The 16,137-nt window shown below is 35.6% G+C and overlaps 1 protein-coding gene across 5 annotated transcripts in view; it reads left to right on the top strand.

The window, feature by feature from the left end:
* SRFBP1 (serum response factor binding protein 1) overlaps window positions 1-16,137 on the top strand; it is a 62,424-nt gene that overhangs the window by 28,554 nt on the left and 17,733 nt on the right. For all 5 annotated transcript variants that reach the window (XM_033181452.1, XM_033181453.1, XM_033181450.1 and 2 more), the window contains one exon: window positions 5,190-5,261. In XM_033181452.1, the coding sequence (XP_033037343.1) occupies window positions 5,190-5,261 (72 nt within the window). The remainder of the gene's footprint in view (window positions 1-5,189; window positions 5,262-16,137) is intronic.

The following is a 16,137-nucleotide window of genomic DNA, read 5'->3' as shown; positions in this document are numbered from 1 at the left end:
TGACAGTCAAAGCGAATAAGACGTCATTCTTACTCTTGAAGAACTTACACTCTAGGCTCTTCGTTCCATTTTTCTGTCAAGAATATGGAGAACAAAGGTTATTATAAGCATAAGTTGTTTGTTTTATGTATGTCCTCAATGCATTTTTTTTTTTTTTACTATATGTCTTATTGCCTGACCATGTTCTCACTTGAAGCAGAATTGTTCTCAATAAGTTGGTTAGAATATATGTACCCTTCTAAATAGTTAACCAGAAAGCTGTAGTGATTCTTTAGTACCTACGCCTCTACATACCATTTGTCTTTCAGAGTTTGCTACTTTTTTGCCAAATTAGGGCTTACTTGCTTTCCAGTGCACGTGTAGAAAACAATTTATAATGAAGAGAGTTGATGTATTGTCAGGTAAGGGACCCCAGCCTCAATTCCAGGGACGTTGTCCATCTTCCCAGGCGTTGTTTGTAAATAATTAATTACTTCAGATCTTGAAAACTCAATTCTTCATGTCTCCTCCAGTTTTAATTACTGATCTTCTAGATTCTACTGAGTTTTGCTATGACTGGCTTTCATAATCAATTTGATAAGTAATTTATATGTTCTTAAAACATAAGTATTTTGTGACCAAATTATAATGTATTATTGACACTGTTAAATTCAGTCCTACAGTGATTAAAAAAAAAGTTTTTTAAAATTCTCCCTTAAAAAAATAGATATTCTGAGTTAAAATATATGTAAATCTAGGTTTCAGAGCAGTTAGAGAAATAATTTGCGAGTCCTCACAATTTAGTATGAACTTCCCAAGCAGACTTCACAGCAGACTCTTAGGAGGATTCAGAAAAGCTGTGTGTGAAGTTTTCTCTAATCTTTTAATAGGAACACTAATATTTAAGGTGCTATCTGTGCAATTGTAATAGTACATCAAAAGGAGCCTTACTCTGAAAGTCAGTACCTGATTTCTTCTGAATAAGAATAGCTTCATAATATATCATTTATTGCAGTTTTTATGTGTCTAAAAAAAGTCTTAGTTTCTCATTGTTTACTTATAAGAGTACCTGACAATTCCAGTTATAGCACAGCTTTCCTATCCATCCATATTTGCTAAACACAATTTTTACATTTTATATGAACCATGTTTTAGGAGATAATATTCCCTTTTAATGACACTTGTAGCTATATTTAAAACTAAAGTAATAAACGAGTTGATCCAAAATACTAAAGTATAAATGGTATAAGACAAAAAGTTTAAGCCATCCAAATGCATCTGTATTTTACTTAGTTTTAAGGTAAATATTTAATTATTATTTATGGCGTATAGTGTTTGTCCAAATAATATGATCTAATGAATTATTTTATAATACAAAGATTGGTAGGAGATATAAAATACCTTAGTTTCCTAGTGCTTCTGTATCAAATTATGACACATTTAGTGGCATAAAACAACACAAATGTATTGTCTTACAGTGCTGAAGGTTAGAAGTCCTAACAGTAACAGGACTGTATTATTTCTGTAGGCTTTCAGTGGGGCTATATTCTCTCTGTAGTCTCTAGGGGAGAAATTTTCCTGCCTTTTCAGCTTCTATAGGCCACCTGCATTCCTTGACTCATGGCGTCTTTCTCCATCTTCAAGGCAAGCAGCATAGCATCTTCTCTTCCCTCTCTCTCTTCTCGCCGCTCCACCTCCCCCATTTCCCACACTTATGTTTTTGTTGGTTTGTTTTCTCTGCATCTCCTTCTCTTTGACCTTTCTGCTACCCTCTTGTAAGGAAGATTGTGATTACATTTGGCTTACCTGGATAATCCAGGATAATAACCCCATCTTAAAAATTCTTAATTACATCAGCAAAGTCCCTTCTGCCATGTAAAATAACGTATTCATAGGCTCTGGGGATTAGGACATGGACGTCTTCCAGGAGCTATTCAGCCTAGCACACGGTGTGTAATTAATCGCTACTTAGGTTCTAAAAGTAGAGGTTATTGTAATCATGCTTTGTGTTTGCGTATCATACTACTAGAGCTACAGATGGTTTTCCCTTTCTCAATCAAATAATATCCTTTTTAGGGGTATTATATTCCTAAATTACTCCCTGTAGTTTTTATTACATGGATTTTTTAATGTCTTAAGTTTAATATCTACCATGTATCTGGGGCTTTGGGTTTCTGGGGAAAAAAAGTAAAACAGTGAATGAGCTTTTTAAAAATTTTGATACTCTGGCTCCTGCTACTGCCCTTTGTCTCTGACCCAGGAGACGTGTTTTCTGCCAACATCTGTGATACAGTATGTATTTGGCTAACTTGTTAGCTTGCAAATCTTGACATTGGGTATTGCTAATAATTACTCCAACAAATTAACAGCCTTAGTGGCAAACGTATTTCTTTAAATATACCCAACCTGAGTAAATTCATATCAACCTCACTTTCTGTATGTCTTTTAAATATATTTTGTTTATTTTGAACCTTCACATCATTCTCCCTGAAATATTTCTGAAAGGCCACAAAAGTTGCCAAAATTACCTGCCTGGGTTGCTCAGTGCCTCACATTTATTAAAAAACATATGTATATATTCCCTTCTGCTGAAAGGGTTATAATAACACTTAGCTCATATAAATCATGCTTCATTTTAAAACCTGTGTTTCTCGTACCTAGAAGATTCTGATGGTCTTGGTTAAAGGGTCATATGACATCACCACAAACCATGAAATATAAATTCGTTTTGTGTTAGCTTTTCATGAATGCTTTTAAACTTGGTAGAGATTTTTTAAATTTATCATAGAGGCAGTAGGCCAGAAAGATGATGATCTAATAAAGGTACTAGTTAAGATCAGTCTTTCTACCACCTAGTTTTATAGGACCTTGGACAAATCACATGATTTGAGTCTTTTCACTTGTTAAATGAGGAATTGACAGAGGTAATTTCGGTTACTTTTAGTTGAGTAATTTAATTCACTTACTTTCATTATTTTTATTTACTAATGCAGTTGTTTTAAGGCTAATAACCACTTTTAAATGCTTTTCATGAGGCCGGGCGCTGTGGCTCAAGCCTGTAATCCCAGCATTTTGGAAGGCCGAGGTGGGCGGATCACGAGGTCAGGAGATCAAGACCATCCTGCCAAACACGGTGAAACCCCATCTCTACTAAAAAAAATACAAAAAACTAGCCAGGCGAGGTGGCGGGCGCCTGTAGTCCCAGCTACTCGGGAGGCTGAGGCAGGAGAATGGCGGGAACCCGGGAGGCGGAGCTTGCAGTGAGTTGAGATCACGCCACTGCACTCCAGCCTGGGCGACAGAGCAAGACTCCGTCTAAAAAAATAAAAATAAATAAATAAATGCTTTTCATAAATTTTGGTACATAGTATTTTCTTATTGTTACAAATTCTGATGTATCTGTTTATATTTCCCCTTTCTCAAGACTTGTTTAGCCGGGCGCGGTGGCTCAAGCCTGTAATCCCAGCACTTTGGGAGGCCGAGACGGGCGGATCACGAGGTCAGGAGATCGAGACCATCCTGGCTAACACGGTGAAACCCCGACTCTACTAAAAAATACGAAAAACTAGCCGGGCGAGGTGGCGGGCGCCTGTAGTCCCAGCTACTCGGGAGGCTGAGGCAGGAGAATGGCTTAAACCCGGGAGGCGGAGCTTGCAGTGAGCTGAGATCCGGCCACTGCACTCCAGTCCGGGCGACAGAGCGAGACTCCGCCTCAAAAAAAAAAGGACTTGTTTAGTTGAAGTGGTTTTATTTATTTATTGTTTTAATTCCAGATGGAAAGGCCTTTTTAAATTTTTCCTTTATTGATTAGTTGATTTTCTTTCATTTCTACTTTTTCATTGTGATCAGAGAATGTTGCTTGTAGTATTTTACTTGATGGAGCTTACTGTTGCTATGCTTTCTTTGACTTAATGATAATTTTTATCAATATTCCATGTGTACTTGAGAAGAAAATACAATTGTTTTTAAGGTCTTGTAATTTTATTTCCCTATTTTGTTCTTTCTTGACTGGAAGTTGTGTGTCAGAGTCTTGAGCTAATAAATAGTATTTCTGTTTCCTTTATTTCGTGAAATTTCTGCTTTATGTAATAGTTATGTTTTCTTTGACGCATAGTCATAAATGTTATCTTCTTTGTCTTAATTTTGTTTTCGTTGCCTCAGCTTTGTCTGAAACACAGTCTCAGCAACTGCTTTCTAATTTTTCCTGTTTGCCTGCTATATCTTTGAGCCTTTTTAAATAACTGTGTTCTTTGTCTTTATTATATATAGTATAGAGTTAGGTTTTGCTTTGTGATTCAGTTTGAAAATATTTTTCTTCTAATAGGTACATTACACTAATTCACACTCCGTTATATTCCTGATGTTTCCTTTCAACTCTGTCATATTTTATATTCTAATTACTGAATATTCTATGTTGTATTTAGTGTTTATTTCTCTACTTAATGTGTCTTCTTTGTCAAAGATTTTTTAAAAATTATTTTGGTATTTAGAAAAGTCTGTATTTTCTTTCCATGGATGACGTTGTATTTATATCTCATATTGCCTGTACTTTTCCATTTTCTTATGCATCTTTTATTTCCTACTCTGTTCATTTTGAACAGTATCCTTCAACTCCTGTTTACCTGACCTAGATGGTAGTCAGTAATCTTATTCTTTTCCCATCTCCTCTACTTTTTCTAGTTGTAGTTTTTCTTGCTTAATCACAACATATAAAGCCTACCTACTGTTCTTTCTCCTATACCCCCACACTTATTTTAATCATAGCTCTACAAATAGATACAATACTCAACATCAATTATTTTATCAAGGTTAACTTTTTGTTGACTTCTAGAAGATTCCTCAGGAGAGGCACATATATATAATATTTCCTGAATTCTTGCAGTTCAAAACTGTTTTTCTATATATTAGATATTTGAAGAGCTGCTTGACTGGGTATAAAATCCTAAGGTTAGAGTTGTTTGTATGGAGTTCCTTGAAAATACTGCTTCTTACTTGCCTTGTATGTTGTTCTCAGAAGGATTTGCTCTTAAAGTCATTTTGCTGTGGCTATTTTAGTAGCATGATAATATCTTACTGTGGTGGGAGTTAATTCCTTTCTCAAAATTAAGATGTTATTTAATATTAAGTTTCTTAAGACATGGAAAGGAACTTAATAATAGTGATAATGTAAAGATAGACACGTAACTAAAATTTGTTTTATTTTTTCGCAGGAATTGAAACCTGATATGGTAACTAAATCTGCTCTTGGTGATGATATCAACTTTGAAAAAATCTGCAAAAAGGTATATCTGCAGTGGATTATATTTGTCTTATGTATTTTCTCATTTATATTTCTTACTTTGTTCTTGAAGAGAAAACTTACTAAGAAGCCATGCTATTAGTTTGTAATTACTTTTCCTAAATGAACTCCATTACTGCCACCAAAAAAAATTTTTATGCTAATTTATAAATTTTGTTTTGCTGTAATATCATAACTTTGAGGTCCTTAAAGGTGTGTTGAACTTAATATGACATTTCATGCATTATATTAAAAATTAGTCTGTTGATCATACTACTTAGAACTAAGATTATTTATTATTTTTCCAAGTATTTTTTATGAATATCTCATTTAATCTGTACATTTGCCCTTTGAAAGATGTTTTTTCACCCTCTTTTTACAAATGAGGAAACTGGAACCCAAAAAGAATTAAATGAGGTGATTAAGAACACACCACTCTTAGGTGATATCATCATTACATTTTTCTACATCTTCCACTCTTTGGATTTTCCACTCCTGCTTCTTCCTTAGTAATTCCCTTTTATAATTTGTACCCACGTTGTTCCACTTGAGAACAGATTTTGTATTAATTGATTTTTCTGTATTGTGTTTGTTTTTACTTTCATTGATTTTTGTTCCACTCTACATTCTTTCCATCTTCTTGATTTATGTTTGTTTTTTTTTTTTTTCTGGTTTCTTAATGTGGAAGCTTAAATTACTGGTTTTAGACCTTTTCTAATAAAAGCATTTAATACTATTCATTTATCTGTAAGCAATACTTTAGCCGCATCTCATAAATTTTGATATGCTGTGTTTTTTTGTCTTAGTTTAAAATGTTTTAAATTTCCCTTGAACCCTCTTTGACTCATGGTTTAATTTGAAATGTGTTGCCTAATTTCCAAATGGGTTTTCCGGTATCTTTTTGCTGTTTTTTGTTTATTTAATTCTTTTATGATCCATGAACATACATTTTGTGATTTCTATTCCTTTGAATGTTGTACTTTTGTTAAATAGTCCAGAGCATAGCATGTCTTGGTAAATATTTCATGTGCACTTGAAGACAGCATATATTCTGTGGGGGTATCTGTAAATGTTAAGTCAAATTGGCTGATGGTATTCAGATTATCCATATTTTTGCTGTTTCTTTCTGCCTACTTTGTTAAGAGGTGTGTTGGAACCTCCAACTATGAATGTCAGTTTGCCTATTTGATCTTTCAATCTTGTCACTTTTTGCCTTAAGCATTTTGAAACATGTATGGTAGGTATGTAAACTTTTAGGATTTATGCTCTTGGGGCACTGATCCTTTATCATTACGTAATGGCCCTCCTTAACCCCGATAATGTTTATTGTGCTAAAGTCCATCTTGTCTGAAGTTTATATCACTGCTTTAGCTTTCTTTTGGTTAGTGTTTACATTCAGTATCTTTCTCCATCATTTTACTTTTAAGCTGCATATGTCCGTGTACTTAAGGTGATTTTTTAAAAAATCAATAGCATATGTTTGGATCATGCTTTTTATCCAATCTGATAATCTCTCTTTTAAGTGGTATGTTCAGGCCATTTCTCTTCAATGTGATTATTGATGTGGTTGGATTAAAATCTACCAGTTAGCCGTTGTTTTCTACTTGCTTCATATCTTTTTGCTTTGTTTTTCTTCTTTTTTTGGTCTCCTGTGAGTTAATTGAGCATCTTATCTCTTCTGTTGACCTATTTATTACATGTACATATTTTATTATTGTTTTTTAGTGTTCACTCTACAGTTTATAATATACACCTTTAATTAACCAAAATCTGCTTTCACATAATTTTATGCTGCTTTATATGCAGTATAATGATCTAAGAACAGTAAATGCCAATTACTTTATGCCTTCTATTGTGCCATTGTTGTTAAACATTTTACATATGCTATAAGCATATAATCGACTTTCCTATTTTTGCTTTGAACGTTTGAAACATTCAGTTTAGAAATAATTAAACATAAGAATAAATCATTTTTTTACTTTCATTTATTCAGTTTTGATTGCTCTTTATTTCCTTGTTTAAATCCAAGTTTTCTGTTGGTGTATTTGTTTTTCCTGAAGACTCTTAAAATATCTTGAAGAGTAGGTCTGCTGGCAGTAGTTTCTACAATTTTTTGGCAAGAAAGTTTCTGTTTGTCCTTTATTTTAAAAAATATTTTTACTAAGTGTAGAATTCTGTGTTGATAGTTCTTTTCTTTCTGCACTTTGTCATCTAGCTTCTTTAATTTTGTAAAAGTCTGCCATAATTCTTATCTTTGATCCTCTGTATATAATGCCTCACCTCATCTCACTCCAAACTGAGTATAAGATTTTCACTCTAACTGGTTCAGTGTTAATTTGCTATTTGTCCAACCCCCTTTTTTTTTTTTTTTGGCTCTTTCTGGTTCTCTAACTCTCCAGATAGAAACCAGAAATTCACAAGTCTCAATATCTGAATTTTAGAAGGAAAGAAACCAGAAATCTAAATTTTGCATTAATTTTTATGATAAATTATAAGACTACTAAATTTTGGATTGTCTAGAGTGTAACCTTGAGCTGTATGTTCCCAGAGGATACATTATCATTCTTTCTGCCTTCAGGGAACTTGAATAGAAAAAATTGACATACACTGACTCTGGATGTCATGTTTTTCATCAATAAAATACTTTAGTGTGATCACCATTAAAGGTCCCTCCTCCAAGCTCTTAAGTTTTTCTCTTATTTCTAAACCTCCATAAAGTTTTTCTTTTGAGAATCACTATTCTCAAAAAGTGATGGGATAATTCAAATGTAATAAATCAGAGCATACTTTATAATATACTATGATAATTATGTAAAAGTTTCTAATCATACCTACTTGAGTAAAATGAATAAAAGTTTGTGTAATGTTAAGATCTCTCAAACTGTTGGAAATTTTGCTGTAACAGGTTGGTATCTAAATACTCATTCAGTAGATGTTTATGTGCAAATCAGCATGCTAGATGATATAGGGCCATGATTTCAAAACTTTTATTTCTCTCAGAACCTTTTGTTAAAAATTTTACCCCACACTAAGTGTTGTATATTAAATACATGAAAACAGCTGCTGTGGGGATTGGGGCTGGCAGTTAAGAAGCCAAGTCATCCTTTTGTATCTTAAAAACATTGCTAAGGACACTACAAGAAAAGATAAGAGATAATCTTAACCACAGACTTTATTTCTACAGGAGAGTTTATACTTGTAACTAACTATAAGATGTGTGTAAGAAAAAGATTTGAAAATACTCATTCTTATATTACATATTGATTTGTCTTTAAATTTGAATTATTTATTAAATACAACATATATTCAGTGCTATAGTTTTCACTAAAGTATGTTAGATACAATCACATTTAATTTTTAATATTTGCAACTCTAGTGGAGGAGTTTTGATCAGGAGACAATTACAACCCCATTGTATAAAGTAGAAACTAGAGCTCATGGAGATTAGTTTGTCCAGATTAGTACAATCAGCAAGTTAACTGAACAAGAATGTAAATCCATGTCTTCTGAAGGTTTCATTAACATAACAAGCTTTTGATCTTGGATTTCATTTAATTCGTTCTTCTGTATAATCTGATGTTTCATCATTAATTATGACAAATACTGGATTTTCCTATGTTTACTTTTCTTCAGGATTGCTGTGGAATCCATGTAATGGGCTTACTCTTTGAATTTTTAAATATAGTACAACTTCAGAAACTAAATTCTTACCAATGACTTTTATTTGAGGTCCTGATTAGATTTAGATTTACCATTATGTATTGTGAAAGGATATTTGGAACAGATACTGCGTAGTTTTTACTTTTCTTCCTCTCCATCATACCTAAGGAAGAATCATCAATCCACTGGCATCATTAATAGTTCATGGCAGTAATTATTAATAGTACTCATAGAGATGTGAGAAATTGTTGAATATTAGAGTCTCAAAGTGTTGAGAATATTTTTCAGGGAAAATCCAAAGATTAAAAAGTTACTTGAACTGGATGATGTTAAGGTTTTTTCCCAGCCTTAAGAAAAAAAGCACTGATGCTGCATTTATGTAGCATCATTTCTCTATAATTAATTGATATTAGTCATTTTAAAGTTTAAGGCATTTTATGGCAAGAAAAGCTGTCCTTGTCAGAAAAGCAACACAAAAGTTACAAGTGCAATTTTGCAGTAAGTATTTTTATTCCATGTAATTCATTCATAAAGAGAAGAAAGGCTTAGCAGGGCGGCTCAGCCTGTAGTCCCAGTGCTTTGCTCCCAAAGGAGGCCAAGACAGGTGGATCACTTAAGCCCAGGAGTTCAAGACTAGCCTGGGCAACTTGGTGAAACCCCATCCCTCCAAAAAAAATCCAAAAAATAAGCTGGGCATGGTGACACACAGCTGTAGTCTTAACTACTGAGGAGGCTACATTGGGAGAATCACGTGAGCCTGGGAGGTCGAGGCTGTAGTGAGCTGTGGTCGTGCCACTGCACTCTAGCATGGGTAAAAGAGTGAGACTGTGTCTCAGAAAAAAAAAAAGAGAGAGAGAGAGAGAGAGATAAGAAAAATGTTAGCCCTAAAATGGTTTTAAATTTGTGCTCAGGTCTTACTGAGACAAAGTAATGACATGTTGAGCAGAATAGTGCTAATTAAATCAAAATATGGCACAATATATTTGTTTTTAATTTTGTTGAGATGTCAAAATATATAATTTTTTTGCCATATATGCCTTTAGCATACTGATTTCCTTTCCTTTGGATGTATACCCATACCCAGTAATGGGATTGCTGAATCTTATGGTAGCTCTATTTTTTATTTTGTTTTAGAACCTCCATACTGTTCCTCATAATGGTGGTATTAATTTACATTGCCATCCAACAACGTACAAGGGTTCCCTTTTCTCCACATCCTCTCTCCATCACTTGTTATCTTCAGGCTTTTTTGTAATAGCCATTCTTGTGGGTTAGAGGTGATATCTCATTATGCTTTTAATTTGCATTTCCTTAATGATTAGTGATATGAACATTTTTTATGTATCTGTTGGCCATTTGAATGTGTCCTTTTGGGAAATGTTTGTTTAGGTCCTTTGCCCATTTTTAATTGGGTTATTTACTTGCTAGTGAGTTTCTTTTTGTTTGTTTGTTTTTATTTTTATGTTTTATTTGAGACAGGGTCTCGCTGTGTCACCCACACTGGAGTGCAGTGGCAGGATCACAGCTCACTGCCACCTCTACTCCCGAATTCAAGCGATCCTCCCACCTCAGCCTCCCAAGGTGGGAGGTGCCAGCCTAGAGGCTGGTGTTCTAGTGCTGATGTAGCAAGTGTAGCTGGGACTACAGTCATGCGCCACCATTCCCGGCTAATTTGCTAGTGAGTTTCTTGGGTTCCTTTAATATTATGGATATTAGACTCTTACCAGATATATAGTTGCATATATCTTATGTTTTCATCTAGCAGTTTTACAATTTCCAGCCTTACGTTTTAGCCTTTAATCCATTTTGAGTTGAGGTTTGTGTATGGTGTGACATAGTGGTCTAATTTTTTTTTTTTTTTCATGGTGGATATCCAGTTGTCCCAATACTGTTTATTGAAGAGACTGTCTTTTCCTTATTGTGTGTTCTTGGAAGCTTGGACGAAAATCAGTTGGCCGTAAATGCGTGGATTTATTTCTGGTGTCTCTATTCTGTTCTTTTGGTCAGTATCATTGGTGTTTCTGTGATTATCAGTTGTAATATTTCCTCTTTCATTTCTCATTTTATTTATTTGAGTCTTCTCATTTTTTTAGTCTAGCTATATAGGTTTGTAGTTTTATATCTTCAAAAAACCAACTCTTGGTTTTGTTGATCTCTCTTGTTTTTCTCATGTCTCTTTCATCTGTTTCTGCTCTAATCTTTATTATTTATTTTCTTCTGCTCACTTTGGGTTTAGTTTGTTCTTATTTTTCTAATTCTTTGAGGTGTAACTTTAAGTGATTTATTTGAGATATTTTTTGATGTAGGCACTTATTGTTATGAACTTCTCTCTTAGAACTGTTTTTGTTGTGTCCCGAAGTTTTGGTATGTTGTGTTTGCATTTTCATTTGTCTCAAGATACTTTTTAATTTTCCCTTCAATTTCTTCTTTGACTCATTAGTTGTACAGGAACATGTTGTTTAATTTTCATGTACGAGTGAATTTTTCAAAAATTCCTTCTGTTACTGATTTTTAGTTTTATATCATTGTGGTCCGAAAAGATACCTGATATGTTTTCTGTTTTCTTAAATGTGTTGGGCCTAATTTTGTGGCCCAGCATATCATCTGTTTGGGAGAATGTTCCTTGTGTTCTTGAGAAGAAGTTTTCTGTTGCTGTTGGATGAAATGTTCTGTAGATGTCTATTAGGTCTATACAGTCTAAGGTATACTATTAACTTGATGTTTCCTTATTGATTTTCTGCCTCGATGACCTGTGCATTGCTGAAGTGGAGTATTAAAATCCTCTGTTATTATTGTATTACAATCTGTCTCTCCCTTCAGCTCTGTTAATATTTGCTTTATATATTTGGGTCCTGATACGGGGTGCTTATATATTTACAATTGTTATATCTGTCTGATGAATTGACCCCTTTGTTTATGTAATGACCCTTGTCTCATCATACAGTTTTTGATTTTGTCTTTTTTAACTAAGTATAGTTACTCCTACTTTTTGCATGGAATATCCTTGCTTCATTTCTTCACTTTTAGTCTATGTGTCCTTACAGATAAAATAAGTCTGTTATAGGCAGCATATGGTTGGGTCTTATTTTTTGTTTGTTTGTTTTTTGTTTTTTAAATTCATTCAGCCACTATGTGTTATGATTGGAGAATTTAATCTGTTGACATTCAAAGTAATTATTTCTGCATATGGATTTACTACTGCCATTTTGCTAATTGTTTTCTGGCTGTTTTGTAGCTCCTTTGTTCCTTTCTTTCTCTCTTGCTGTGTTTCTCATTAAATGATTTTCACTAGTGGCTACTTTGATCGTGTTTAAAAACTCTATACTTTTATTCCTCCTTCCCCTGCATTTTGGTGTTATAATTTACATGTGTATTCTTTAACAAACTGTTGTAGCTAACAATATTTTAATAGTTTTGTCCTCTCATCTTTGTATTAAAGATACAAGTGATTTGCACACCCCCATTTAGAGTATTAGTAGATTCTAAATTTGACTGTGTACTTATTTTAGCAGTGAGTTTTATCATATATTTTAGTGTTAAAAGTAGTATTCTTTTCTTTCAACTCAAAAAACTCCCTTTATCAATTCTTCTTGTAAGACAGATCTGGTGGTAATGAGCTCTCTCAGCTTTTGTCTGGGAAAGTTTTTATTTCTCTTCTTTTCTGAAAGACAACTTTGCCAAGTACAGTATTCTTCATTGGCAGTATTTTTTTTTTTTTTCCATCAACACTTTGAATAAATCATCCCACTCTCTCCTGGCTTATCAGGTTGGCCTTTACTGAGAAGTTTGCTGCTAGTCTTATTCGAACTCTCTTATGTGTTATTTGCTTCTTTTCTCTTGCTACTTTCAAGAGGCTTTCTTTGTCCTTGATTTTTGACAGTTTGATTATGTGCCTGAGTGTAGTCTTCTTTGGATTGAATCTGATTGGAGACCTTTGACCTTCGTGTACCTGGATATTTATGTCTTTCCTCACATTTGAAATTTTTTCTGATACTATTTCGTTATGTAAGCATTCTACGCCTTTGTTTTTCTCTTCCCCTTCACAAACTCCTGTAATTCAAACATTTGTTCTTTTGATGCTGTCCCATAAATCTCATAAATTTAATTCATTCATTTTCATTCGTTTTTTCTAAGTTCTCCTCTGACTATATATTTTCACATAACCTATCTTCAGGTTCACAGATTCTTCTGTTTGATCAGTTCTGCTGTTGATGTTCTCCATTAAATTTTTATTTCAGTGTATTTTTCATCTCCAGAATTTAAATTTTTCAAATATGTAATTTTAGTCATTCTGTTAATTTTCTCATTTTGGTATTTTATTGCTTTCTTTATATTATTAATTTGTTTCTGTATATATTTTGAAGTTCTGTAAGCTTTCTGAAAATAATAATTTGAATTATTTGTCATTCTGTTCTAGATCTTCATTTATTTGGGGTCAGCTACTAGGATATTATTCTGTTATTTTTGTAGTTTTGTATCTCTTAGGTTCTTTCTGTCTCTTGTTGCCTTATGTTGATTTTTACATATTTACTAGAAGTAGGGACTTATTCTAGTGTTTGCATACTTGCTTTGTCTGGGAGAACCCTTCTCCAGTCAGCACATCCAGAGATTTTGGGCAGGGTGTCTGGTGTGATTTGAGGGCAGGTTTGCTGCTGGAATCGTTGGGCAAGCCAGCCTGGTGACCAGGTCACCATATGGGCTGGCTTGGCATCTGGGTTCATGTGATAGGGCCTGAAGACTGGATCAATAAGGGCTGGGCTGGAGACACAGTCTACACGGGTGGTCTTGGGGCCTCAGTCCTTGGCATTCAGCCTGGAACTGTGAATGCTGAGGTGGACCTGGACCCTGGGTCTACTGGAGTAGGCCTGGACTCTGGATCCTCTAGAGCCCGGAACCATGGGGACTGGCTGGGTATCAAGGCCAGCATGGAGCATAGGTCCACAGTGCTAGTCTAAACTTAATATTGCTGGTGCTGGCATGGTGCCTGGAACCACTGGGGCTGGTCTGGATCCTGAGCCATGGGGACCAGCCTGGATCCTCTGTCTGTTGGTGCCAGCCTAGAAGCTGGTGTGCAAGTGCTGGTTTAGAGTCTAGGTAGACAAAAGCTGGCCTGTATCCTACAGCCTCAGGGGCAGGCCTGGGACCTGCGTAGACAGGCGTGGTCCTGCACCCTGGGTCTGTGTTAGCTGGTCCAGTGGGAGTCTTCTGGGACAGACCTGGACCCTGGGTCTGCTGGAGAATGGGGCATCAGAGGCCAACCTGTAGAGTGGGGCCTTGGGACTCAGCTTGGCACTGGGCAGGTCTGGAGCCTCTGTCTGCACGTGCCTGCCTGGTGTTTGGGTCCAAGGGTGCCAACCTGGTCATGGGGCAGGTCTGAAACCTAGGGCCACAGGGGCAGACTTAGTGCTGCATACGTCTGTATCCTCGGTCACAGGGCCTGGCCTGGGGCTTGGGTGGGCTTGAAGCCTGGAGTTATAAGAACCACCTCGGTACTAAGGTCAGTATATATCCTGAAGCAACTGAGGCAGACCTGGACCCTGGGGTTTGTAGGATCCTGCCTGGTGCCAAGGCAGGTGTGGAGGCTTTGTCTGAATGTACCAGCCTGCAGCCTGGGATCTGACAGGTCTGACAGAGGTTGACCTAAATGCCGAGACCACAAGTGCTGGCCTGATACTGGGCTGCCCTGAAACCTAGGGCTGGCCCAAAGCCTAGGGCTATGGGGATCATCCTCTGCTGAGGGCAGTTCTGAACCTGGGGCCGCTGATATTGGCCTGTCTTGGGACCACCGAGAGACACAATTTGCTGTGTAGGCCTGGAGCCTGGGACTGCGGCATTCAACCTAGCACTGGGGTCAGCCTGGAGTCTCAGTCCTTGTTTACCAGCGTGGAGTGTGGGCCGGTGACGGCCTTCCTGGTGCTGGTTTTACTGGAGTAGGTTGTGTTTTGGGTTCCCAGGCAAAGTATAGTGCTCACCTCTCCCTCCCATCACCACATGGAAAGTACTTCTCACCATGGTTTGCTGCCTGGGGTTGGGGAAGGGGTGATTTGAGTAGTGTAAAATTGTTCTTCCTACTCTTTCTAATGTGTTTTTGTTGTTGTTGTTGTTTTTCTTCTTTTCTTATTTCTGTGCTATATCTAGGTGCTGTAATCTCTCATCTATTTTCGTTAGCTCTTATAAAGGTATTTTTTTTTGTAGATAGTCATTCAAATTGATGTTTCTGTGCAGGTATGAGCCCTAGAAAGTCCTGTTCTGCCATCTTGCTGACATCCATCCCTATGAACATTGTTACACATTTCTTTTGGGGCATATACCTGGAAGTGGAGTTACTTAGTTATGGAACATGGCATATTTCAGAAACTGGAACCAAAAATAAAATATTATAACAAAATATGCTCCTTTCACCTTTATTTTCTTATTGCTTATGAAATGACATGAGTTTTGGGAGCTCTGGCCAGGAACCAAGATAAACACCAAATATATATTTCTTATTCTATAACAGTATCACACGTATGTTCAATTTAGGAGATACGCTGGTTTTCCAAAGTAAATGTACTAATGTGTACTCCCACCTTCAGTATAGGAGAGTTCTAGTTAAAATTGTATTGCTAGTCTTTTTCATTTTAGACATCCTAGTGCATGTATAATACCTAAATTTAATTTGCATTTTTCCATTGACATGTCATCATTTTGTTCGGTCATATGCATATCCACTTTTGTATAGTGCCTGGTTTTATCTTTTTTTTTAATATTTAATTGGTTTGTTTTCTTAATGATTTATACGAGTTCTTTAGATATTTTGGAGTGAACTCTTTGTCAGGTTGGAAATAGCTGCCTTTATTATTTGGCTTCCTTTTACTTTGTTAATAGTGTCTTTTGAGGGATACAATTTCCTCATTTTAATTAATCTCTTCCATTATAATAATATTTTCTCTTTCACCCCTTTTCCTTCTGTCATATTATTAACTCCCTATGGCTTTCCAGTGTTAAAAGGGCAAATTAGAGAGAGGTTCATTTTTGGCCTCTGCTTGCCTAGAATTTGTTATAATTACGTGGAGTTCTGCATAGTTTTCCTTTTTGTTCTTGTTGTTTTGTCCTATTTTTATGTGTTCGTTCTTCCTTAGTTGAGTACAGGACATATACGTATGGTGCTTTGGGACCAAATACCTTTAGAAATTGATCCACTCCTGGAAATAGGAACCAAGGAAGGGTGTAATTGGTAT

This window comes from Trachypithecus francoisi, unplaced genomic scaffold (assembly GCF_009764315.1).
Source record: "Trachypithecus francoisi isolate TF-2019V2 unplaced genomic scaffold, Tfra_2.0 Lachesis_group2, whole genome shotgun sequence".
NCBI lineage: Eukaryota > Metazoa > Chordata > Mammalia > Primates > Cercopithecidae > Trachypithecus > Trachypithecus francoisi.
Note: the sequence above shows the minus strand (reverse complement) of the source record. Positions and strands in the feature narration are given on the sequence as shown.